The sequence below is a fragment of the Lithobates pipiens genome, unplaced genomic scaffold (assembly GCF_037356315.1).
Source record: "Lithobates pipiens isolate NorthernLeopardFrog02 unplaced genomic scaffold, aLitPip1_a1.2 Scaffold_8, whole genome shotgun sequence".
Taxonomy (NCBI): domain Eukaryota; kingdom Metazoa; phylum Chordata; class Amphibia; order Anura; family Ranidae; genus Lithobates; species Lithobates pipiens.
Window position 1 is genome coordinate 556786140 of NW_027507903.1, and position 24133 is coordinate 556810272.

Sequence of the window (24133 nt, forward strand, 5' to 3'; positions counted from 1 at the left end):
CCGTGCATATGCCAGTCCGCCGTACTTTTGAAATGAGCGGACTTTTCCCGCCCGGAGAAAAGTCTGCTCATTTTGAGCACGTCTCCAGGTAGGCGGGGCATGCGAAGGATGCGTCGCTGGCCCCGCCACCTGGTATGGACTTAAAGGGGAACCCCAACGCTGGAAAAAATCGGCGTGGGGGGTCCCCCCCAGGTCCACATCAGACCCTTGTCCGAGCACGCTACCCGGCCAGCCAGGAAAGGGGGGGATGAGCGAGCGCCCCCCCCTCCTGAGCCGTACCAGGCCGCGTGCCCTCAACATGGGGGGGGTCTTGGGGAAGGGCACCCCAAAGCACCTTGCCCCCATGTTGAGGACAAGGGCCTCTTCTCGACAACCCTGGCCGTTGATTGTCAGGGTGTGCGGGCGGGGGCTTATCGGAATCCGGGAGCCCCTTTAATAAGGGGGCCCCCGGATACAGGCCCCCCACCCTATGTGAATGAGTATGGGGTACAATGTACCCCTACCCATTCACATGTAAAATAAAGTACAAAAAAACACAACACACAAGGGTTAAAATAGTTTATTGCACAGTTCCGGGGGTTTTCCGTCTTCGGGGGTCTTCTTGCCGGACTCCTCCGCTATCTTCTTCTTCTAGCTCTTTTACTAGCGGAGGAGCCCGGCTTTCTTCCTCACCGCCGCTCTCTTCCGACTTCGGGGGTCTTGTCCCCCTCTTTGGTTCTTCTGCCGGGCCACCGCGCCTTCTTATAGCTTTTACAGGCGGTGGCTCGGTCTTCTGTCGCTGTCGCCTTCTGTTCTTCTTCTCTTCTTCTCTTCAGATGTTGCCTCGTCGCATCCTCCGCTCACAATGGCACCGACATGACACGTGGCGACTTATGTAGGGACATCACCGGATGATGTCCCCGCCTATTATGATGTCACTGTCCCAGCATCCTCTGTAAATGAAGAAATAACTGGAAAAATGTACCAAGACATTCTTGTTAAAAAATCTGCTGCCATCTACGATGATGATACGAGGGTGGACATTTCAGAAAGACGACGATCCCAAACATAAAGCCAAGGAAACTCTCAATTGGTTTTAAAGAGACAATAAAGCTGCTAGACTGGTCCAGCCAATTGCCTGACTTGAATCCAAAAGAAAATCTATTGAAAGAACTAAAGATCAGAGTTCATAGAGGCCAAAGGAACATTTTTAGATTTGAAAAATGGGCCAAAAGCACACCTGAGTAATCCATGCGACTTGCTTCTCTATACAGGAGTCCTCTTGAAGCTGTCATTGCCAACAAAGGAATGTTGTACCAAGAATTCAGTACATTTCAGATTAGTGTGTTCAATACTCGCGCCCCCCCCCCCCCCCCCCGTCATTCCATTTTATTACACATAACTTCATTTCTAAAGTTTTTTGTTTTGGTGTCTTTGTATGGATTGGATGGGTTTTTACTGACCATATGCTGAACATTTTGCCAATAGAACCTTTAGAAATTTACCCAGAAAAATGGCGCTTTTATAAACATTTTTTTTTTTTTTTGCCTCCAACACATTGTCGGGTAGTGGTGGGACAAATTACGCTATTTAACATTGGTGTCTGGACTTGAGAGATATATCAACTTTATTTTATTTTTATAATCTCAACACTTATCATGACACTTTAACTTGTCCCCAGGACTCTACAGCAGATGGTGAAACCATGGATACTCAGCCAGGATCGGTGGATGAGGAGAATGGACGACAGCTTGGAGAGATTGAGCTTCAATGTGGCATCTGTCTGAAGTGGTTTGGAGCAGAGACATTTGGTATAGATACTACGTATGTGCTCCTATTTTCTTGGATGTTCCAAATAAAGCGATTTGGTAAGGGTAGCTGAGAATATGCACTAATAAGGGCTTGTTTTTCTCTTAGGTCTTGTCTTCCGTTTATGACCAACTACAGCTTCCATTGTAACTTATGCCATCACAGTGGGAACACATACTTTCTGAGAAAGCAAGCCAGTAAGTAAATGTGGATGAAGAGGAGGAATAAGACCTATTGATTGTTTTTAGTATTTTCATTGGGGAAGTTACTTGCAATGTTTGTGCACAACAGTAACATTTTCAGGACAAGCGTATGGGGGGAATGTCCCCCTTTCTTTTTTTTTTTTTTTCTTTTTTTTTTTTAAGATCCAAAGCTTTGTGTATTGGTACTGCTGGACCTCACAAGAAGGGAGTCTTCCCCAAAAGCTTGTACTCAACTGTGTTGCAAGTGTGCTAAATACACCTACAACCACCTTTAGAGATTTAAACACTTACATATTCCCAGTGAAGTGACTGGCATCAGGTGATACAGAGATAAAACCAATCCTCCTATTTTATTTGCAGCCCTTTTCTCTACATCCGTTCAAAATGCTGAATTATAAAGCTTGTCAGAGTTCAAAGAAAGGATGGAGGAGAACTGAAGTTGCACTCTGCAGAGCTCAGTAAGGAGTTCTCTAAGAGCCAAGGCTCTCAATCAGCTGGAGATCCCTCCCCGTCGCCATTTTTCTCTCAGTGTCAGGAAAACTTGACAGAAATGCTGATAACCAAGGAATGAAGCAGCAGACAGGAATTGCACTTCATGCTCTTCATTGAGACAATTACACACCATATAGGGCAGGGCTCAACACCCTTTAAAATCTCCATAGGCGATGTTTAAAAAAAAATCTACAGGTTGCATGTTTTGAATTACAGAGGAGATCTAGGGCTAGAATTATTTCTCTCGCTCTACCGATTGCGGCAATACCTCACGTGTGGTTTGACCACCGTTTTCATGTGCGGGCGCTGCTCAAGCATGCATTCGCTTCTGCACGTGAGCTTGGCTGGACAGGGTGTATTTAAATTTTTTTATATTTTTTTTAATTTTATTAAGTTTAAAAAAAAAAAAAAATCGTCACTTTTATTCCTATTACAATGAATATAAAAGTCCCTTGTAATAGAAAAAAGCATGACAGGTCCTCTTAAATGTCTGAGAGACCTCAGCTCTCATATTTACACTAAAATGCAATTTAAAAAAATGTCATTTGGGGAAAAAAATAAAAATAAAATGTCCCTCTAAGAGCTATGGGCAATGACGGGGGGGGGTTTCGCCATCTTCCCCTCACTCATCTCCATGTCAGGCCAGGGACAGGACCGGATCGCCGTTACCGACCTGGCTCCTAACTTTTTTAGCTGGCTCCTAGATTCCAGCAAATTTGTCAAGCCCTGATATAGGGATATGCTTTGCTCATATTTCATGTTCACAGTTTACAACCACTTTAAGATCACTTAGCCTAAGTTCACATCTATGCAGGTGCGGGACTGTGTAAATCGCATGCGTTCCTGCAGAAAAAAAACCACTGCTGTTTAGCAAATGTGTGGGGTAGCATCAATTAATAGCACACCACACATTATGAAAATGCAGCATGTTTTTTCCATCCAAGGAAATGCATAGGGCCATGAGGTTTTTGTGTAGCTGTGGTTTTTAGAAAAGCCGCAGGGACATTTTCCCTGTTTCCCGCAGGTACAGCAGCCCATTCAAATAAATGAAAACACAGAAACCACATAGATGTGAGCCTAGCCTTAGAATATTCTCCTGTAAGAATGCATAGTTAGAATATATCTGACCACCTACTCTTTGCTGCAGTGGCTGACTGGCCTGGTAAGCAGTGGGTTGTTTCTTGGGAAAGTCCTGTGTTACCATATACCAGCATTTACAAAAGTGGTAGTGGTCTGTTCTGTAATTCTCTAAACAGTTTATGGAGTGTGGGCTTTTGGGAAAAACTGACCCTAATCTCTCTAATATTTGCAGATTTGAAGGAAATGTGTCTCACTGCTTTAGCAAACCTGACGTGGCAGTCTAGAAATAAGGATGAGCATCCAAAAACAATGTTTTCCAAAGACAAGGTAATCTCTTACAATGTATAAACTATTTTACTTATTTGTGAGTATGCTCACAGTATAATGCTGTTCTGTACTTTATAGGATATAATTCCATTTATTGACAAGTACTGGGAGAGTCTGACCACACGACAAAGACCGGGAAAGCTGTCATGGCCAAACAGTATTGTGAAAACTATGGTAAATGTCTTCTAAGTGAAATGACAAGTGTATTTTTGTGTGCTTGATCTTGTGTCCTGACGAATGTCCCAAATCTAGCATGTCCGCAGCCTGGGAGAATCTTGGGCACAGTGTCTGCAGTCTCTAACACCGAACTTCATTTGCAGCTCTTTAGTGATATTGCAGGCCCACAAACCAGAAAGTTGACCACCACTGGTCAAGATTCATTGCTTACTTGCTATATTCTAGGACCCACTAGGCAGCAAAAGTGTTGCATTTCACTTTCTATTACACAAAATATAGCCTCTGGAATCCCAGCTGATTTGAGCTAGCAAATGTTTAGTGGTTAACTGATTTATTTTTTAACGCTGTAGTTCTCAGCATCATATGAATGCACGACGGTGATTCCACACAAGTGTCTAAAGGAAGAAGTGCCCAGCCACCAACAAAGGATTGCGCTTGCCAGATGGTAAAAGCATAAGGAGTGTTATGGTAAAGCCAATCGCAACCTCTCACTGATACCGGCTGCCTTTGCTTTTCCAGGGGTGACACTTCATATACTGCAGGTCACTACGGTGCTCCACATTCCCATCTTTTCCCAAAAAAGAGAAACTTCCCATAGCGTAAAACCATTACTATTCTTTAATCGTAAAAAGAAATGCACTTTCATAAAAAATGTAATTACAAGCCGGCTGGCAAAATCGGGAGCCCCTTTCGGCGTGGTGACGTTGGCTCAGCTCTATATTTTTCCTTTCTATTTATTGTCTGTATCCTACAGTTGAGCAGCAGCCTCGTGGTATGTGGCGCGCAGCAGTATTACCCAACAATACATAATCTGACAATTCCTGTGTGTCTCAGTGGACTCCTAGGGAAGAGGATTTTACGTTGATTTTGTTACTTGTTGAGCTGTTGTCAATCAATGACATTCGTACTTTCAAGGCACTGACCTGTATGTAATATACCTTTGTATACCAGCAATATCCCACCCCAGATGCTATAAATTCTACCCTCTCTGCTACCAAAAGTGTATACAATGTGCTATTGAATCTGTGCCAATACCAAAGGGCTATATAACCTGATCCTATATACAGTCCTAAATAAATGCTTCTGTCATAAAACATAAAATTATCAATTTCCAGTTCCTATTTCTAATGTCATGCAATTACACTGCTGCAGGGCTCTTAATAATTCATAGAATAACTAACTAGAGCTGGCAAGACAGCTGGCATTTGTTCTTAGAACAAATTGAAGAAAGTAATTTGGACTTTTCAGGTGCTTTCATCAAACGATACTTGTTATATTGATGAAAAATCATTATTTAGACGTCATTAAACAATTTTACATATAAATCTACATGTACACTTTGGATTTTATATTGTACAATTCCTGCTTGGCATGCTTTATGTCTTAAAGGCAAAATCCTGACATGTTTTGCCCGCTGGGTTTCTTCAGGGGATATTTTGTCTGCTGCAGGTCAAACTATTCTATCAAATAAACGTGCAGTATAAGGTACACACACCAGCAATGAAAATGCTTGGGAAGGTTACTTGAGAGATTCTATCATCCAACCAGATAATAGGGTTATATAGGACCATAGGAGATCTATAGAGACCCGGCTGAAAGGAAAATAAACCGCAGACTAATGTAAACTATTTGTCACTGTATCCCAGGCATCAAGAACCACAGGGGATACCCACTGTCTATTTCACTGTGCTATGTTGTATATAGCTCATGCCGCTTTGTAATTCCACTAATGTCATGTATGGCTGTGAATGTAATGTTGGCTTATTAAAGCCTATAAAACTTTATTCCTGATTTAAAAAAATAAAAACATGCAGGGGACAATTTAATGCAATAAACCAGACTTGCTAAGTGTAATGCGAAAAGCTACCACATGGGGGCAGAAAATCCTCAGTTGTGTGGACTCCAGACAGTGGGCTAGATGGATGCAATAAAGAGGAATTGGCTGGTGAACTCAGTCAGAAAGAGATGGTCCCATCAGTGTAGGCACTCTATTATAGCCATTATAAACCATATACATCAATTCCATCGGCTTGCCTGTAAGACATAACATCCATATTCAAGAAGTGACATTACACTTAACAAGATGAAGTGAGTTCACTCCATACGTATAAAACCTACTATATGCTGCTAACTAAAGAGATCCTAATCCCTCATAGCAGATTAAATGGCACAGTGCTTCTGCTGTCTAATTTGCCTCTCTAAACTGTAAAAAAAACCTGGCTGATCCTGCCACTTTCTGTGAGCTAATTATGGCTGCTGAGCCCTGACACTACCATGGTCAGTTTGTGTGGCTCCATCATCCACAGTTCTCCTCTGACTCTGCCCCCCTCCACCCCTCTTGCTGCTATTAAAAGATTAGAAATTGTCACTGGTAGCCCCTCTAGTATAACTAGGCATAACACACTGTTTTATTAAAACAAAGCTTCTAAATACCTTTTTAGTGCTCGCTTCATTCCGGTCCCCTATTTCAAGACTACTGCGCCCGCAGTAGCCCAATTCAAAAGAACGTACAGGTATGCCCATTTTGCCTGTCTGTGTCATTCTGCCAATGTACATCTGTGTGCAGTGCTCGGCAAATGGTTAATACAATGCCTATACAGTGTTATGCCTAGTAATGCTAGAGGGGCTGCCAGCGGCATAGTTCTGTGGTAACAACCACTTTACGCTTCTAGTCATGTGGCTCCGGCAGTATAATGGCTAGAACTGCCGGCTTTATGTATGTCCCACCTGGCCAGTGGGTGGCGCCATCGGCCAGATGGGGACACATAGCCCACACTGCAGCGCAGGGTCTGTGAGGCTTTCTGAACTGACTTCTGTCTGGTTCCTTGTGCCGTTGGAGCAGTGCCATCTAGTGCTCGAGAACACATTTCTACTATATTGGCATTAATAAACCAGAAATATATTGGGGGGGGGGGACACCTTTATTATATTGCACATAGGAAAACCAAGTGGAGGGGCCACACATCTCATAGATGCCATGAATATTTAAATGGGCTAAACCTCACACCAACCGTCGGAGATATGGCGCTGCTGGTGGAAAACAATGTTCCACCGCAAGTGCCCTGGGCATCTCTGCAGTCCTACTACTGTACCCCTGGCTGGTGGCAGAATAGAACCAAGAAAATTAATAAATCAATGAACATAGTAATAAAGGGGCATTTCATGCAAATCAACATCCTAAATTTTTACAATAATTCACATAATTTTTGACCTTACAAAAATAACAATTACATATAGTGATACTATGGGGGTTATTTACAAAGGGAAAATCCACTTTGCACTACAAGTGCACTTGAAATTGCACTTGAAAGTGCAGTCACTGTAAATCTGAGGGGGAAGCGCTGCTTTTTTGTAATCGTGTGCAAGCTAAAATGCTATTTTATTTTTTTTCCTTGCATGTCCCCCCTTGGATCTACAGCGACTGCACTTTCAGTGCAATTTCAATTGCACTTTGCACTTATTTGTACTTGTAGTGCTTGTAGTGCAAAGTGGATTTGCCTTTCGTAAATAACCCACTATGTATTTGTTCATGTGCATACTATATCGCATGTATTTTACATGTATGTACGACTGCCTATAAGGTTAGCTTGTTTTATTAATTTCATTCCTATCTCTGTATGGCCAGTTCTACCTATGGAGGATTAAAGGAAAGACTTGAAAATGATATAGATATAGATATATAATATAATATAATTTTTTTTTTTTTTTTTTGTGATGACGGCTCCCTCATTTTTTTTTTTTTCCTAAAGTTTTCTTGTTTATGCAACGGTTGTCCAATGCAGTGTTTAGAAGACCATTGTGAGCATTGTACTAACCTCTGTTTCAGACTAAAGAGCGAGATGTGTTTTTAGTGAAAGAACACCCGGACCCAGGCAGCAAGGACCCAGAGGATGATTATCCAAAATTTGGCCTCCTTGATCAGGTAATAAAAATCCTTCCTTCTCTTTTTATACCACTTTTTTTTTTTTTTTTTTTTTTTTTTGTCTGTAAAGGAATAAAATGAGACTCCAGAGATCATCCCAATGTTTTCTGACTTGCATGGAGGAAAGGGTAGTGTTAGATACTATGTCCTGAATATGGCAGGATACTCTATACTTTTGTGCTAGCATTCCTGCTAGTGCAAATATTGTCGTGACAGGGACCTACTATATAGCCATAGGCAAAAAATGGAATGACTAGCCAGCCATGGGCCAAGATTGGATTGCTCTAGATCAGCCATTCTCCACCAGGGTTCTCCAAGAAGTACTAGTGTTTCCTTGAGCAGAAATGGTTTGTTCTTCTCCCTGACATTGCCTTTGTAGTCCAATGACTTTCACAAAAGCAGCAGCGTAGAACTATCGGAGCAGCTCCTATAGTCTTTGGAATCCACTGCTCCTTTTAGCTGCCTGTAAAAGGGGCATTCATTCCACTGACATCCACCAATTTTAAGGGGGCATTCTTCCCACGGACTACCAATGTATGGAGTGTGATTCCCAGTGACCCTCATGGTTTTTCATGATTTTTGCAGAAAATATTTTCTTGCGTTCATTGATGGACACATCGTCTTCTATTCTCAACCATATGGTTATAGCGCCACCTACAGGTTTAGAACACTATGCAGAAAAACTGCAACCCATGTGGGCAGTTATAGCTGTTCTCTCTCATTCTCTCTTCTGCCTAGTGTCCAGGAGTAAGGACTTGCCTCCTTGCTAGGACCTCCTTGGTTCATCAGCACATTTTTTTTTTTTTTTTTCCCCCCTGCTGGGATCTTCAATCAACACTTGGGCTGGGTGACGAGCTGGATAATCTAGATCCAGTGGTCACCCCAGTCTGGTCAGCAAACACGCCTCAACCTTTAGCTAAGCACTGGGTAGGCTGCAACAGCCCCATACTGGACCAGGGCAGGCTGGCAAGCTAAACTCCTTGCGGGGACACACATGATTGGGTGCCTGTAGTCCATTTTAGTGCTACCCTGGCCGGCAGCCCCTCCACTTCTTTTGGAGAGAAGAGTCTCGCAAACGCCACACGCTAGCTCTGCTGGACTGGTAAGTAGATTTTTTTTTTTCCCCTCCCACCCCTCACTTGTTGGGTACTGCTTTGGTGTACAAAAAATTTGTGCAGCACTGAATGATGAAACCAAATTAATGAACCTCTGTGAATCACTGATTCAGTGATGGTAAAAATAGTGGGTGGGAACCAACTACAACACATAACATATATTAAAACGCAATAAGGAACTAGTGACAGTCACTAGTAGAAACGCAAAAGTGAGAATATATAAACCCACTATAACATGTGAGTGATTATGTTGAAATAAAAACATGTAAACCGAAAGCCGATTGAATGGCACTACACACTTGAAAGATTTTCAAATGGAAAGTTAGATACTCTTACCGGATGTGGTGGACACGCATACCGTACAGTAGTGGTTCAAATGAGCTCACACCACCTTGATTCCTGGTGTTCCAACACTGAAGCTATCACACTGGATGTGGTGACTGGTCTTGTGACTCCAAGCCATAAGACAGGACAACGATGAGAACCGACCGCCGGATTAATCCAAAAGATGGCGTCAAAGGGAAAAGGAATTCACCAAGGTCCAAACAAAAAATGGAATAGAAAAACGGGCTCCTTATGGTGCAGGTCAACCAAAAACGGTTTTAATGTAAAGTATCATACAAATCAATGCAGGATAAAGTGATCAAAAGGTATAAAAATATAGGTAAACGCAATGTGGGGAGCAAAAAGATGCTGGCCCCACACGTTTTGACTCTATGGGTCTTCAAGTGGGGCATGCTTTGGGACCTCTCTATTGTTGAGAATAGAAAACGCTGCGTTAGTCATTGAATGTAGAGAACTGCCTTTTTTTTTTTTTTTTTTTTTTTTTTTTTTCTGTAAAATCATTCATCTTTATGATTTCAAGGGTTCTTATGTGATTTAAAAAGCCCACCTAGAGTTTGCCCCGCCTCCCTGCCTTTTTATGAAGACCGTTTCCTTTTTAGGTTTGCTGATTGGCAAAGTAGTTTATTTTATTAAAATTTATATATAATTTTTTTTTTTTTTTTTTTTTTTTTTTTTTTTTTTAGGATTTGGGAAATATCGGTCCAGCATACGACAACCAGAAGCAGAGCAATGCATTGGCTACTGCAGGAGGATTAAATGGTAAGTTGACGGTGTACACAAATTAACTTCCTCCCCTCTCCTGGCCGATTACTGGAAGCTGTTACAAAAATACATTTTAACTTAATTCTGCATAAAACATTTTAACAGTGTCAAACTTTTATTATCTCCACGATCCCGGTTGAGGGGACTCCTCCTTTCAAGGATCCCACAGACAGGAAGGCCGAGGCAGTGGCTCGTTCCTTGTTTACGGTTGTGGAGTCAGCCGTGCGATCAGTACTGGCACTTGTGTCGCAGACACTGACTGAGTGGGCAAAACTTTTGCACCGCGAATTGGGAGAGCAACAGGCCTCCCCTGTCTGCGTGGAACTAGCAGACCAACTAGTGCAAGGCCTTAAGTACGTCTGACGCGGCCCTGGATACTCTTCCTCCAGGGCCTCGGTGTCGGCTGAGGTGCCTAATTTGGCTGAAATGCTGGTCTGCTGACCAGGCATCCAAAAAAGCCCTGACGTATCTTCCCTTCCTTGGCAACCGGCTCTTTGGAGCCTCATTAGATGACATTATTAAAAATGCCACCGGTGGTAAGAGTACCTTACTCCCACAGGCCAGGAAGGCTAAGGAGCCACGCCGCATGCAAGGGCCCTTTTTCCCAAGTGTTCTTCCAGGACAGCCCTTGAGAGATGGAGCTCCTCCCATCGACACAGGAAACACATTGCCACAGTTCAAAAGGCGGTCCCTCAGGTCCCTGGTCAGTCATTTGTGTTTCCTCCGTCGGAGGAACATGTTGCCAGGAACCTGGAGGCCCCTCTCAGGGGCTGCCTGAGAACCTGTTAGCCATAAGGGACCAGGTCCTGTTTTTTGGCTGCAGTATTGGGTCCATACCTTTCTTTGTGGCTCGGGTACCGTCCAGCTGATTCGGAGCAGACCCGTTACCCTCCTCCTTCCAGTGCCGAGGTGGCCAGGGGCAGAATGGCGCCGGTTTCCCCCAGGAGCGGTGAGTGGAACCTTCCATCTCTGCTCCTTGTTGCGGTGGGGTCGGAGACGCCGAGCGTCACTTCCGGCGGAACCGCGTCATCACTGCGTGCCGAGACTTCCGGTTCCGGGTCTCTAAGGGTACAAGGAGGAGAGGGAGAGCCAGCGCTGTGCCTGTGAAGCCCGACCAGCGTCCAGCTATACCGGATTAGCGACGGGATCCGGAGCGTCAGAGGGGGACCATGGAGGCTATTCCCCAGGATACTCCGGCGGAGACAGGCACCAGCCAATCCCAGGTAGGCTGGCTGCTGGGCATGCTATTACTCTGGTGGAGTGGTGGTGTTTGTAGGCTGGGCCCTGTAGTGCCCCACGGTGGCGGTTTACTCTGAGGTTGTTTTAGTGGTGATTCTAAGAGGGACATGGTGCTGATGCTAAGAAATCCTTTGTCTTCTTATTTTCAGGCTAAAGAGATACCAAGGGAAGACCAGACAGGCCGCAAAAAGTGCCCTAATTGTGGGAATAGGTTGTCCTCTGGCTCTAACAAAGCCCTATGCAAGCAATGCATTGCAAGCTTGCTTAAATCTGAGGCAGATTCCCCTTTAGCAAAGTTTTTGGGCTCCTTTAAAGAGGAAATGGCGTCGACCTTTAAGTCCCTCTGGGAGTTAATCACTGACGTGGGATCAGCTGCAGCTGCCTCTACGAGTAAAACAACTATAATCTCCTCCTCACCATGCCTTACAACACCCAGCTCAGGGGAGCCCCGTATGGTCAGGGAGCCTAGCCCCACGTTGATTAGCCCCGAATCCTCTGACACTGACTCGGGTCAGGAAGAGGATCAAGCAGCATCTAAAGCCTCAAAATATAGATTATCTCTCGAGGAAGTAGATGAGCTAATGGGGGCTATCTATGATACGCTGGAAATTGAGGAGGAAGAAACTCAGTTATCCAGACATGATCAAATGTATGCGGCTCTGGGGAAAAAGAAAGCAAGGGTTTTCCCTATACATAAGGTGCTTTCTGACCTTGTCCTTAAGGAGTGGTCTGAACCAGATAAAAAGGTTTTCTTTCCTAAATCCCTTAAGAGAAGGTTCCCTTTTGATGAGAGCCCAGAGGCGGTCTGGAATAAAAATCCTAAACTAGACGCCTCTCTGTCCAAAATCTCAAAGCAGGCTGATCTGGCCTTTGAGGATATGGGCCACCTGAAAGATCCCATGGACAGGAGAACAGACATTGTCTTAGAGGGCCTGGGATGCCTCTATGGCAAGCTTAAAACCAGCTCTAGCCACTTCTTGTGTAGCTAGAAACCTAGAGTTCTGGTTATCGCAACTACAAGAACATTTAAAGGCAGGCACTCCTAGGGGGGAGCTTCTGAAATCCTTCCCTATGCTTTTTAAGGCTACCAGTTTCATATCTGACGCCTCCACGGACTCCGTAAAAATTACGGCTAAGTCTGCAGCACTTTCAGTGGCAGCAAGGAGGTCAGTATGGATGAAAACCTGGGGGGAGACACGGCGTCTAAAACCCGCCTGTGCAGCGTCCCTTTTACAGGAGACTTAGTCTTCGGGCCTGAATTAGACTCCGCCTTAGAAAGGACGGCGGATAAAAAGAAAACCTTTCCCGCAAAAAAGAAAAATTTTCAAAGAAAAATTTTTCGTCCCTTTAAGGAACCCTCTAAATCAGAGAAGAGTTCAACCCCCAAAAAACATTGGTCGGGACATAAAGGAAAAGGGGGCATACTGTTTAGCCGCCCCAATCAGGATCCCAAACCCCAGTGACGTCAGGGTTCCTGTGGGAGGAAGATTAAGCAAATTTCTTCCACAATGAGAAGAGACAACCTCGAACGAGTTTGTCTTAAATATAATAAAAAGGGGTCATGCGCTGGAATTTCACAGCAACCCTCCTTCCAAGTTTCTGGTGACAAAGCTTCCAAGTCACTCAGAAAAGGCCAGGGCCTTACCTTTACTGATAGGGGAAATGGTGGATCAAGAGGTATTGACACCAGTCCCTATTCAGGAACAAGGAGACGGTTTTTACTCGCACATTTTTGTGGTAAGAAAGCCGTCAGGGAGATTCAGACTAATTATGAACCTCCGACCACTGAATCGCTCCATCCGTTACAAGAGATTTCGGATGGAGTCCATTTATTCCATAAAGAATCTCCTGCAGAAAGATATTTATGGCAACCCTGGATCTAAGGGATGCTTATCTGCATATTCCAATAAGGGAGGAATGCCAGAAATTCCTTCGGATGGCAGTGCAGATAGACACAAAGGTTTACCACTTTCAGTGCAGAGCACTTCCCTTCGGTCTATCATCCTCCCCAAGAATCTTTACCAAGGTTCTCGGAGAGGCTTTAGTTCCACTGAGGCTTCAATCAGTCTCAATTATCCCCTATCTAGACGATCTGCTCCTAACAGCACACTCGGAGAGTCGTCTTTCTCAGGATCTGGAATTGACTCAACTCAGCCCTTAGTCGATTAGGGTGGATTGTCAGTCAGGAGAAATCCAAGACAACCCCAACACAGGAGATCCTGTATCTGGGTTACTGGATCAAGTCTGTAGATCAGAAAATTATACTGCCGGAAGAAAAGATTTTGAATCTGTGGCAGAGAATATCTTTTCTTCAATGCAGCCCCAAATGTACGGTGAGGGAAGTAATGTCGGTCTTAGGTCTTATGACGGCAGCCATTCCAGCCGTACAATGGGCCAGGTTCCACCAAAGAGACCTTCAGGGTTTTCTGTTAGAACAATTAAAAGGCAGAGATCTGGAGGAGGAGGTATCGATCCCCTCAAAGATAAAACGCTCCCTCTGGTGGTGGAAGGACAGGGAGAACCTAAGCAAAGGGGTTCATTGGGTCCTTCCTATCACTTCAACACTAACAACGGATGCGAGCAGTTGGGGCTGGGGAGCCCACCTCGGCTCAAGCTGGGTCCAGGACAAGTGGACCCCGGAGGAGAAATGTTTCTCTTCCAATTGGAAAGAGCTAACAGCAATCCTGAGAGCTGTTCTAGCTTTTCACCCCGCAATACAGGGTCACCATCTACAAGTCCGTTCAGACAATACGACGGCTGTAGCATACATAAACAAACAAGGAGGTACCAGAAGTCCTAGTTTGATGTTGGTAGCCAGACGCATTCTCCAGTGGGCAGAAGCCAATCTGGAATCCATTTCTGCAGTTCACCTGAAAGGGGAGCTGAACAACAAGGCGGACTTCTTGAGTCGACAAAAGATTTCGAACCAAGAATGGTCCTTACACCCAGAGGCATTCAATCTCATAACAACTCGCTGGGGAGAACCAGAGGTAGACCTTTTTGCGAGCAAAAAGAATGCAAAGGTTCCCAATTTTTTCTCGCTAAACCCAGGAGATCAGCCCCTGGCGGTAGATGCCTTGCAAACTCCATGGACTTTCAGTCTGGCGTATGCATTTCCCCCTCTTCATCTCATTCCGAGGGTCCTAGCAAGATTCCTCAAGGAGAAAACCTGTTTGATTCTAGTAGCACCTTTTTGGCCCAGGAGACCGTGGTTCACAACGTTGCTACAATTGACAGATTGTCCGCCTCTAAGACTTCCCTACAGACAGGACCTCCTGTCGCAGGGACCTCTTTACCATCCACAGGTCGCCACACTGAAGCTTTCAGCGTGGTTACTGAAGAGGAAATCTTAAGGGCCTGTCAGATGAGGTAATTGCGACCTTACTACAGAGTCGCAAACCAGTCACGAGGGCTATTTACAAAAAAGTCTGGAAAAAATTTAATAGCTGGCTGAATAGCCGTGACATAAATACGGCTAATATTCTACAGTTTTTACAGGAAGGTGTAAACAAGGGTTTAACCCTAAGTACTATTAAGGTACAGATAGCTGCCTTAAGTGTGTACCTAGATGAACGCTTACAGGAAAATCCTTTTGTCGCTAGATTCTGTAAAGCAGTCGCTAGACTTAAGCCAGTCAGAATCACCAAAGTCCCATCCTGGGATTTAGCAGTTGTACTAAAAGCTTTCTTGGGGTCACCCTTTGAGCCTATCTCAGAGGCCTCCCTAAGGCTTATTACATTTAAGACAGTACTCCTGGTGGCAATCACTTCAGCCCGTAGGGTCAGTGAAATCCAAGCCCTATCCATCAGGGAACCATTCCTACAGATCCTAGAAGACAGAGTCATACTAAAGACAGACCCTGGGTTCTTACCAAAGGTAGCATCTAGCTTCCATAGGTCCCAAGATATTGTCCTCCCTTCATTTTGTCAAAATGCAGCAAATGAGAAAGAGGAACGTTTTCATTTATTGGATGTGAGGAGGTGTATTCTAGAATATCTTAAAATAACAAATCCATTCAGAATCTCAGACTCCCTTTTTGTCCTTTTTTCCGGACAGCGTAGGGGACAGCTTCAAAAGTAACCATAGCTAGATGGCTTAGGCTAGCTATAGCAGAGGGGTATAAGGCCTTGAATAGAGATCCTCCTGAGGGTGTTAAAGCTCACTCCACAAGAGCGTTGTCTGCATCCTGGGCAGAAAGAGCTGGTGCCACCCCGGAGCAGGTATGTAAAGCAGCCACATGGTCAAGCTTTTCCACCTTTACAAGGCATTACCGACTGGACTTAATGTCTAGTCAGGATCAGGCCTTTGGTAAGAAAGTCCTCCAGGCCGTGGTCCCCCCCCTAATCTGGTAAGTACTTGGGGATCCTCTCAAGGGCTGTCCTGGAAGAACACTTGGGAAAACTGGAGTTAGTACTTACCGGTAACTCCTTTTCCGGTGGTCTTCCAGGACAGCACGATCCCACCCTTTATTTGATTATAGTGATGTACTAATGTTATTACCTGTTATGGTTTATATGTTTTTCAGTTCCATCCTTCAGTTCTTGGTGAATGACTGACCAGGGACCTGAGGGACCGCCTTTTGAACTGTGGCAATGTGTTTCCTGTGTCGATGGGAGGAGCTCCATCTCTCAAGGGCTGTCCTGGAAGACCACCGGAAAAGGAGTTACCGGTAAGTACTAACTCCAGTTTTCCGCTCACAAACTGCTTTTTCATCCGTCCGGAGCTTCGACAAAACATCCCCAGCCTGACAGGATGCCCACGGACGGTCAAAAACCTCCCTGGAACCACAAGCCTGTGAATAAAAGTGCTACCCCATGAAGGTTTGCCATGAGACGGGGGGGGGGGGGGGTCCCGGTTATCCGACTAATGGGTCTGCGATCTGATTTCCACAGGCTACAAGATAGTTTCTCTCTTGGCCGCAAAAAAGATTCTTCCCCTCCAGCATACCCGTGTCCCCAGCTCGCCGGGAGGCCCTCTTGGGGGGCGGTAAGGGATTTGCTGAATCGCGGGGTGATTGTTCCGGAATCGGAGCGCTTCCAGGGATTCTACTCAAATCTGTCTGGTTCCCAAAAGGAAGAGGTACATCCAATATTGGCCCTAAAAGCCCTCAATCACTTTTTAAAAGTGCAGAGGTTCAGAATGAAATCGGTTCGCTCAGTAGTTGCTGCACTCCATCAAGGGGACTCCCTGGTGTCCTTAGACATCCAGGATGCATACCTGCACATACCCATATTCCTCCGGCATTAAAAGTTACTGCGGTTTGCAGTTGGAAGCCCAGTACCAGTTTGTGGCTCTTCCTTTTTGGTCTGGCTTCAGCCCCCCCGAGTCTTTACCAAGGTATTAGCTCCAGTTTTGCCGTTGCTATGGCAATGTGGGATTGCGATTGTGGGATACCTAGACGATCCCCTCCTGAGGGCGTCTTCTGCCTTAGCATTATAGGAGGATGTGGCGATCACAATGCTGACCCTGCAAGAATTTGGATGGCTGTTGAACCTGAAAAAGTTGGTGATCGTACTGACTCAGCGTCTGGGGTACCTAGGCTTGCTGCTGAAAACCAGGGAAGCGAGAGTGTGTTTCTCCCTTCAGACAAGCTGCAGACTCCGAGATCTGCGGTAAAACTGCTGATGAACCGCAAGTGGTTGTCGCTCCGCTTTTGCATGCAAGTTCTGGGACTTATGGTAGCCTCCTTCGAGGCAGTACCTTATGCCCAGTTCCACACCAGAGTCCAGCAGAAGGAGATTTTGACAAAATGGGACAAATGTCAGTTGTCCCTGGATCGACAGATACAGGTAAGTCAGTCAGCCAGAGACTCTGATCTGGTGGTTGCTTTCCCCAGTGATTCAGTCTGGAAAATCATTCCTTCCTCTGAAATGGACGGTGATCACAACGGACTCCAGTCTATCCGGGTGGAGTGATGGGGGTTCAGTCGGCCCAGGGCCTCTAGTCAAAGGAAGAATCCAAGTTGCCGCTCAATCTGCTCGAATTGAGTGATCAGGCTGTGCCTCTCCACATGGTCGATGAGAGTGCAAGGTCGTCCGATCAGGATCCAGTCAGACAACACTACGACTGTGGCATACATCAGTCACCAAGGGGGAACAAGAAGCTCAGCCTCTGCACGGGAGGTCACTCACATACTTCGGTGGGCAAAGCGACACGTACCGGCCCTGTCGGCCATTTACATCCAGGGAGTGGAGAACTGCCAGGCGAACTATTTGAGTCGACAGATGCTGGACCCATGAGCATGGGCATTGCATCCAGAGACATTCCGGTTACTGTGCCTGAGGTTGGGGCACACCAGATGTGGATCTGCTGGCCTCCTGTATCAATCGGAAGGTGGCACTATTCGTGTCCAGGACAAGAGATCTGTGGGCCAACGCGCTGGTGGCTCTGGGATCAGTACCAGCTGATCTACACCTTTCCTCCACTGAAACTGTTACCACGTCTGCTTTGCAGAGTAAAAGCCGAGGGGATCCCAGTAATACTGGTTGCCCCAGATTGTCCTCAGTGTCCTTGGTACGCAGACCTGGTACGTCTGGTGGCAGACGCTCCCTGGCGACTGCCGTTGCGAGAGGGCCTTCTGTCTCGGTCCAATTCTCCATCCTGCTTTACCATCGCTGGCTTTAACGGCATGGCTATTGAGAGCCAGGTGTTGAGGAACCAGGGTCTGTCTGACTCGGTGATTCCAACTATGTTGAGAGTACGGAAATCTTCTTCTCGGAAGATATACCATCGTACCTAGAAGGCCTACATCTCCATGTGTTGTGATGCCTGTTTTTTCCAAAGTTTTGCAAACGTTGCAATTGAGTGATATATATATATATATATATATATATATATATATATATATATATATATATATAAATAAAAAAAATCCTGGTTTTTCGATAAAAACAGTGCTGTTATGTTAATGCACTGTTGCATTACTTCCGCAATTTGGTGCGGTCTTGGGTGCTCACTCCTGTTGAGAATACCCTGTTTGTTTGTGGTGGTTTTCCCACGCACCCTTTTTTGTTGCGGTTAACATTTCACTAGTTCCCACTTGCCATGGTGGATGAAGTTTTTTGTGCTGTTTTCCCACCCCTCGTTTGGCACTGCTTGGGGGCGTCCCATTTGTTACAGAGAGGAGCTGTGTCGGTCGGTAAATAAAAGAGAAAATGGGATTTATTTATTTTTTAAATTTTTTTTTTTTGTACTCCGCGTAAAATCCTTTTCTCTGTAATTCACCAACCGACACAGCACCCGCCCCTCCTTTTTTCTTTGTTATACTGCTTGTTGACGTACTGATGGCTGCATGGCAGGGTTGAGGGTTGTAGCCCAAGGGACTGCCCCCCTGGGCGGAACTAAGATCTGAGTGTTACAACTATGCCTAGTATTCTCCTAGTGATAAGGCTAATAACCCATTTGTCAGAGAGGAGCTGTGTCGGTCGGTGAATTGCAGAGAAAAGGATTTTACGCTGAGTACAAAAAAATCCTATTTTTTTTAATTAAAAAAATCTTGACCTGGAATTGGTGTTGCCAGGATACCCTTTTGACATTAAAAGTTGAGCTTTGCATATAAATTTAGCTATCTTATGGACTGTGACATGCAGTAGTCATTTAGGGAATCCTCAATATGCGTGTGACAGATATTATGTTTTTATTTGGCCACGTAGTAGTAATTTATTATTATATATTCTCCTCCCCCCCCCCCCCCCCCCCCCTCCTCATGGTTTTTTAAATTGTTGCCTTTGTAGGTGCAGCAGCTGCCAGCTCTGCCAAGGGTAGAGGAGCAAAGCGCAAGCAGCAAGATGGAGGTGCTACTAATGCAGCAAAGCGAGCCCGAAGGTAAGATGTGTGTGTCTTCCCTGCTTTAAGGGTAAATTATTGTATTTTCGGAAAGGCTCCTACCAGGGCTGCACTGTTTTCCTGGTCAAAGGGGCTACTTCATGTAAGATTTTTGGCTGAAGGAGATGTGAAGCATTATCCTCGCTGCTTGATTTGTACTGTTTCCCCACTTACCTACAGTATCCCCACTCTATTAAGAGCGGGGTCTCGGCACAGTTCATCTGTACATAAGAGCAGACTTCATCTAACGTAAAGATACACTGCCATGTTGCTCATTCGGGGCATAGTGACATAGTGACAGTGTTTCTCTAAAAGTCTCCCCACCCACTCTATACGGATAATAATCTGTTTTATGTGGATTAAATGCTGACGCGTTCTTTCCGTAAGGCGAATAGAGAAAATTGTCTCGGGCATTATTCTCTTGCACTGCATTACTATCTGCTTAAATGAATACCGGGGACACAGAATTACACCAATCCGGTTTCCCAGGGTTCCAAGATATGTATGACTCCTGGTCAGTGCTAATGGGCAGAGAAGCAGAATCTGACTGGCTTCCCTGGTTGACCTGGTCAGATCTTTTTTAATGTCAGCAGCGCACCATTTCTCTTTTCTTTGGAGAAATATTCTTTGGCATTTGACACTTCATAGTGTGAGCAGATCCCTGTATCCTCACCACACACTGGTTCTTTGACTCCCTATATCACTGCAGTGGAGAAGATGAAAAGGGCCAGGAATGTGAATATATGCGGTCTTCTATTATTGACTGCTTTATTAAAGCCTTCAGAGACTTAACAGGGTACCATTAAAATAAGAAATCTCTTGAATACCACCTCTGTAGATAGCAAATATGAGTTTATCCTTGGAAATGCAACATGAGTCTCTTGTTTTAGTTCTTAACACCAATGCTCAACTGCAGAACGTGTGTGTGTGTGTGTGTGTTTTTTGTTTTTTACGCAGTGGTTGATTCATGGTGCTATTAGGGTACTCTTGCAGCCATGGAAGTTCATGGGGATAGGGTTTCAATAATTTTACTTTAGACAATCTTTTTCTAGCGATCCACTGTTTGCAGCACAGCGTCTTCCTCCTCATGGCTACCCACTTGAGCACCCCTTTAACAAAGATGGATATAGGTACATACTGGCAGAGCCAGACCCACATGCACCCGATCCTGAGAAACTGGAGTTGGACTGTTGGGCTGGAAAACCGATCCCGGGAGATCTGTACCGAGCTTGTCTGTATGAAAGGGTGCTGCTCGCCCTACATGACAGGGGTAAGGAGCTTTCTAAGTGCATATCCATCTGATGTCTATGTAAATGCATTTTATTTATGCTTAATTTACTTATTATTATGCCTTGGTTTGTCTTATCAGCTCCCCAGTTAAAGATCTCAGATGACCGACTGACTGTATTAGGAGAGAAGGGCTATTCTATGGTCAGAGCATCCCATGGCGTACGCAAAGGGGCCTGGTATTTTGAAATATTTATAGATGACCTGCCACCCGAAACAGCTGCCAGACTGGGCTGGTCTCAGGCACTAGGTAAGATGGAAAAATCTAAAGATGAATAGAGCATTCCTCATCTTTGATACTAGTTGAATACTAGTGTTACATCAGATTGTGTGTCCCACTATATTTTTATAGTATACCAAGCCCCAGGGATTGAGGCCACTCTTCCACTATTTAAAGAAATACTAAGGCTGGCCATCGACTGTTCCAATCTTGGCCAGTTCAGCATGAACCGGCTGGATACCATGTATGGGAAGGCTGAATGTACAAAGTTGATCAACTTGGATACAACCAGCCTTCTGGATTTTAAATGTGATTTATCACTAGCAGCTGGTATAGCCGCTAGCAATAACCCCAGTCTTCTCCCAGCGGAGGGTTGGAGGGATTCTCCTGTCAACACTGTTTGTGTTGATGGGGAAAATCAAACCCTGCAGGAAAGACTCTCTTCTTATATGGCCTGCAGAACGTGTATACTTTCCTTCAAGATCTTGTACAAGGAAATGTATGCAATGGCTAGTGTGTGTGTATCTGTCTGTGCATATATTAAATCTGCAGAGCATTGCACCTGCGATCAGCAGTTTGCAGGTACAATGTCATGCTCCTGCAAACCTGCCTCAAATTTCTGCCTGTACCTGTGGTATATGCTTTCCGTTGAAAGCTACAAGCTGTCTGTTGCGTTGGCAGACAGGACTTCAAAGTGTCTCATTCAGATTTCTGTGAGTGCTGCTGTGCGTGGAGCCCTGCACAGTCATGCTGGTTCTAAAATGTGGCAGAGCAACCGCCACTCGCTGTCACAGGAAAGAGGTGAGGGAATGTGACTGTAGGTGCTGGAGCATGTTGCACCCTAAACACAGGTGTAATGTATAATCTGCTCAAAAAAGGTAAATTTAGTCTTAAAGATGCTTGGGGATCAGCCTAGATCTATACTTGGTCATAAATAGGGCAGGCTCAATAGACCTCTTAATATATTTTTGCCATCGCTCTTCTATGTTTCTTTATAAAATCTGTTCCTATTGAAATTGACTTGTGATGGTTGCCATGTATATGTCATCTTTCTTTATATGCAGGTAATCTTCAGGCTCCTCTAGGTTATGATAAATTCAGCTACTCCTGGCGCAGCAAGAAAGGCACAAAGTTTCACCAGTCTATTGGAAAGCATTACTCTGACTCTTATGGACAGGGCGACACATTGGGGTTTTATATCTGCCTGCCAGATGAAACGGAGACTGCTCATGCTATGCCTGACACCTACAAAGACAAGGTATGGTGTGACAGAATTTCTTCATCACCCAGTGTAATTCTGGGGTGTACATATGTGAGCACTAGAATAGAAAGTGTGCATGCCATTTTGTCTCTATCAAATCACAAAGATTTTTTTTTATATACAGTCGTAAAATATTAAGTTGGACTATAAATGCATTTTATAGTGAACTTGTGCCCAGACTATGAACCCAAACATGTATATCTCCTGAACAAGCAGCAAAATCCGTTTCAAAACGAGCCTTCGTTCCCCTCTGTAGCGACATGCATTGTAGAAAAATTAATCTTCGAGGTTCTCTATACAGGCTCTCAAACTCTTTACTTCAATCTTTACGCATATACAAATGTGACTGCAGAGCTTTGTCCAGGCCCTCCATCCTTCAAGTTGCATAATGTTTATGGAATTCTTGCAATCATGCTTTTACCTTTGCCATTGTTCTAAATCTTGAGGGGAAAAAATCTTGTAAACCGGCCTTCTAATGTAAAAACAGCAGTTTTATCAAGCTGCTAAAGCCCAACTCCAGGCAGAAGAAATAAAAACAACCTCTTGCAGTTGGGCTGTACTTGCCCTGCAAGAGTAAATGGCTTGTTTTGTCTATGCATAAAGGTAAAAAACCTTTGTGTACAGCGGCTTACCCTGGCCCTTCTTATACTTTACTGAGCCCCATCTTGATCCAGCAATGTGCAAAAGAGCAGTGTCTCTCACCGGTTCTCCTCCATAATTGGCTGAGACCCCCGCTACTGTCAATCACAGCCAATGAGGGGAGAGAGAGTGGGGCCAAGCCGCATGTGTGTGTAAACTAAACCGCAGCGTGTGCCCCCGTAACAAGCAGCCCTCGGCAGGAGGGAGAGGCCGGGAATGCCAATGGGGGACTGGAAGAGGATTGGGGCTGTTCTGTGTAAAACCACTGCTCAGAACAGGTAAGTGACGTTTGTTAGGTAAAAAAAACTGGTACGTCCTTGTCTTTAAGTGGTTGTACCGCCTTCCGTGGCTTGCTTGAACTCTCCCATCCTACTGGGAGACCTGAGCTACTAGCCAGCATGTCTGAATGCTTTTAATTGCAGAGGGATTTGGGGTCTTATTGACCCCATATTCCCTCCCCCCCCATGAAGAGTACCTGTCACATGCCTATTGCTGTCACAAGGCTGTTTACAGTCCTTGTGACTGCAATAAAGGTAATCAAAATTTTAAAGCAACAGTATAATAGATGCACAAAAGAGGGCAAGCAGGCCATGCCGAGAGAACTGATCAAATTAGTCTGGCATGCAGCATTCCTTGTTAGCAGACAGGCTTGTAGGTTGTCTGTTCTAGTGTTGGGAGGAATTATCATCTCGTCTTTTGTGTTCTTTCAAAGGCATTGATCAAATTCAAGAGTTACTTGTACTTTGAAGAGAAGGATTTTGTGGATAAAGCTGAGAAAAATTTAAAGCAAACTCCTGGCAGTGAGGTGAGTGTCAAGTCTCTATTTTGCTAGTGGAAAGAAAGGCTTGCTTTTGTTTTAGTAAGCGGCTCCATACAAAGTTCACTATATGGTGGGCATAAGTATATGGACACTTCTGCAAGTTATTGCGTTCAGATGTGTCCAGTGAGTGGGTACTGTTCATGCTACAGCAAATAAAAGACATAGACAATTATACACTCCAACTTGCAGCAACTGTTTGGGGAATGCCCTTTAGTATTCAGCATGACTGTGCCCTGTACACAGTCAGCTTCCTGAAGACCTGGATTGACCAGTTTGGTGTGGACTGCATAGAGGCCTCACCTCAACCCTACTGAAAACGATTGCTAACCAAACATTGGCACTTGACCTTGCAAATGTTCTTCATGCACAAATTCCCACAGACCAACTCCCAAATCTTGTGGAAAGCCCTCCCAAAGGAGTGGAGGCCGTTAAAGCCTTGAAGAAAGGACAAATCCAGATGGCTGCTAAGGGATTTGGAATGTCCTAAAAAAATAAAAGGTGTCCACAAACCTTTGGCCCATATAGTGTATTTTTCAATTTAATATGTAAAGTTGCTGGCAGACTGGAATGGCAGTAGCATGTAGTGAACATGGATTTAAAAGTTGGGATGCTTGTTGCTATTGGCCACAGTT

At 44.8% G+C, this 24133-nt stretch overlaps 1 protein-coding gene across 1 annotated transcript in view; it reads left to right on the top strand.

Annotated features, from left to right (window-relative positions):
- The window catches only part of ASH2L (ASH2 like, histone lysine methyltransferase complex subunit), a 57936-nt gene that overhangs the window by 15910 nt on the left and 17893 nt on the right, over positions 1-24133 (top strand). The window contains exons 3-13 of the mRNA XM_077469972.1: positions 1661-1803; positions 1897-1985; positions 3796-3890; positions 3969-4064; positions 7894-7989; positions 10133-10208; positions 19184-19274; positions 20327-20544; positions 20644-20811; positions 21846-22039; positions 23394-23486. Of these exons, the coding sequence (XP_077326098.1) occupies positions 1661-1803; positions 1897-1985; positions 3796-3890; positions 3969-4064; positions 7894-7989; positions 10133-10208; positions 19184-19274; positions 20327-20544; positions 20644-20811; positions 21846-22039; positions 23394-23486 (1359 nt within the window). The remainder of the gene's footprint in view (positions 1-1660; positions 1804-1896; positions 1986-3795; positions 3891-3968; positions 4065-7893; positions 7990-10132; positions 10209-19183; positions 19275-20326; positions 20545-20643; positions 20812-21845; positions 22040-23393; positions 23487-24133) is intronic.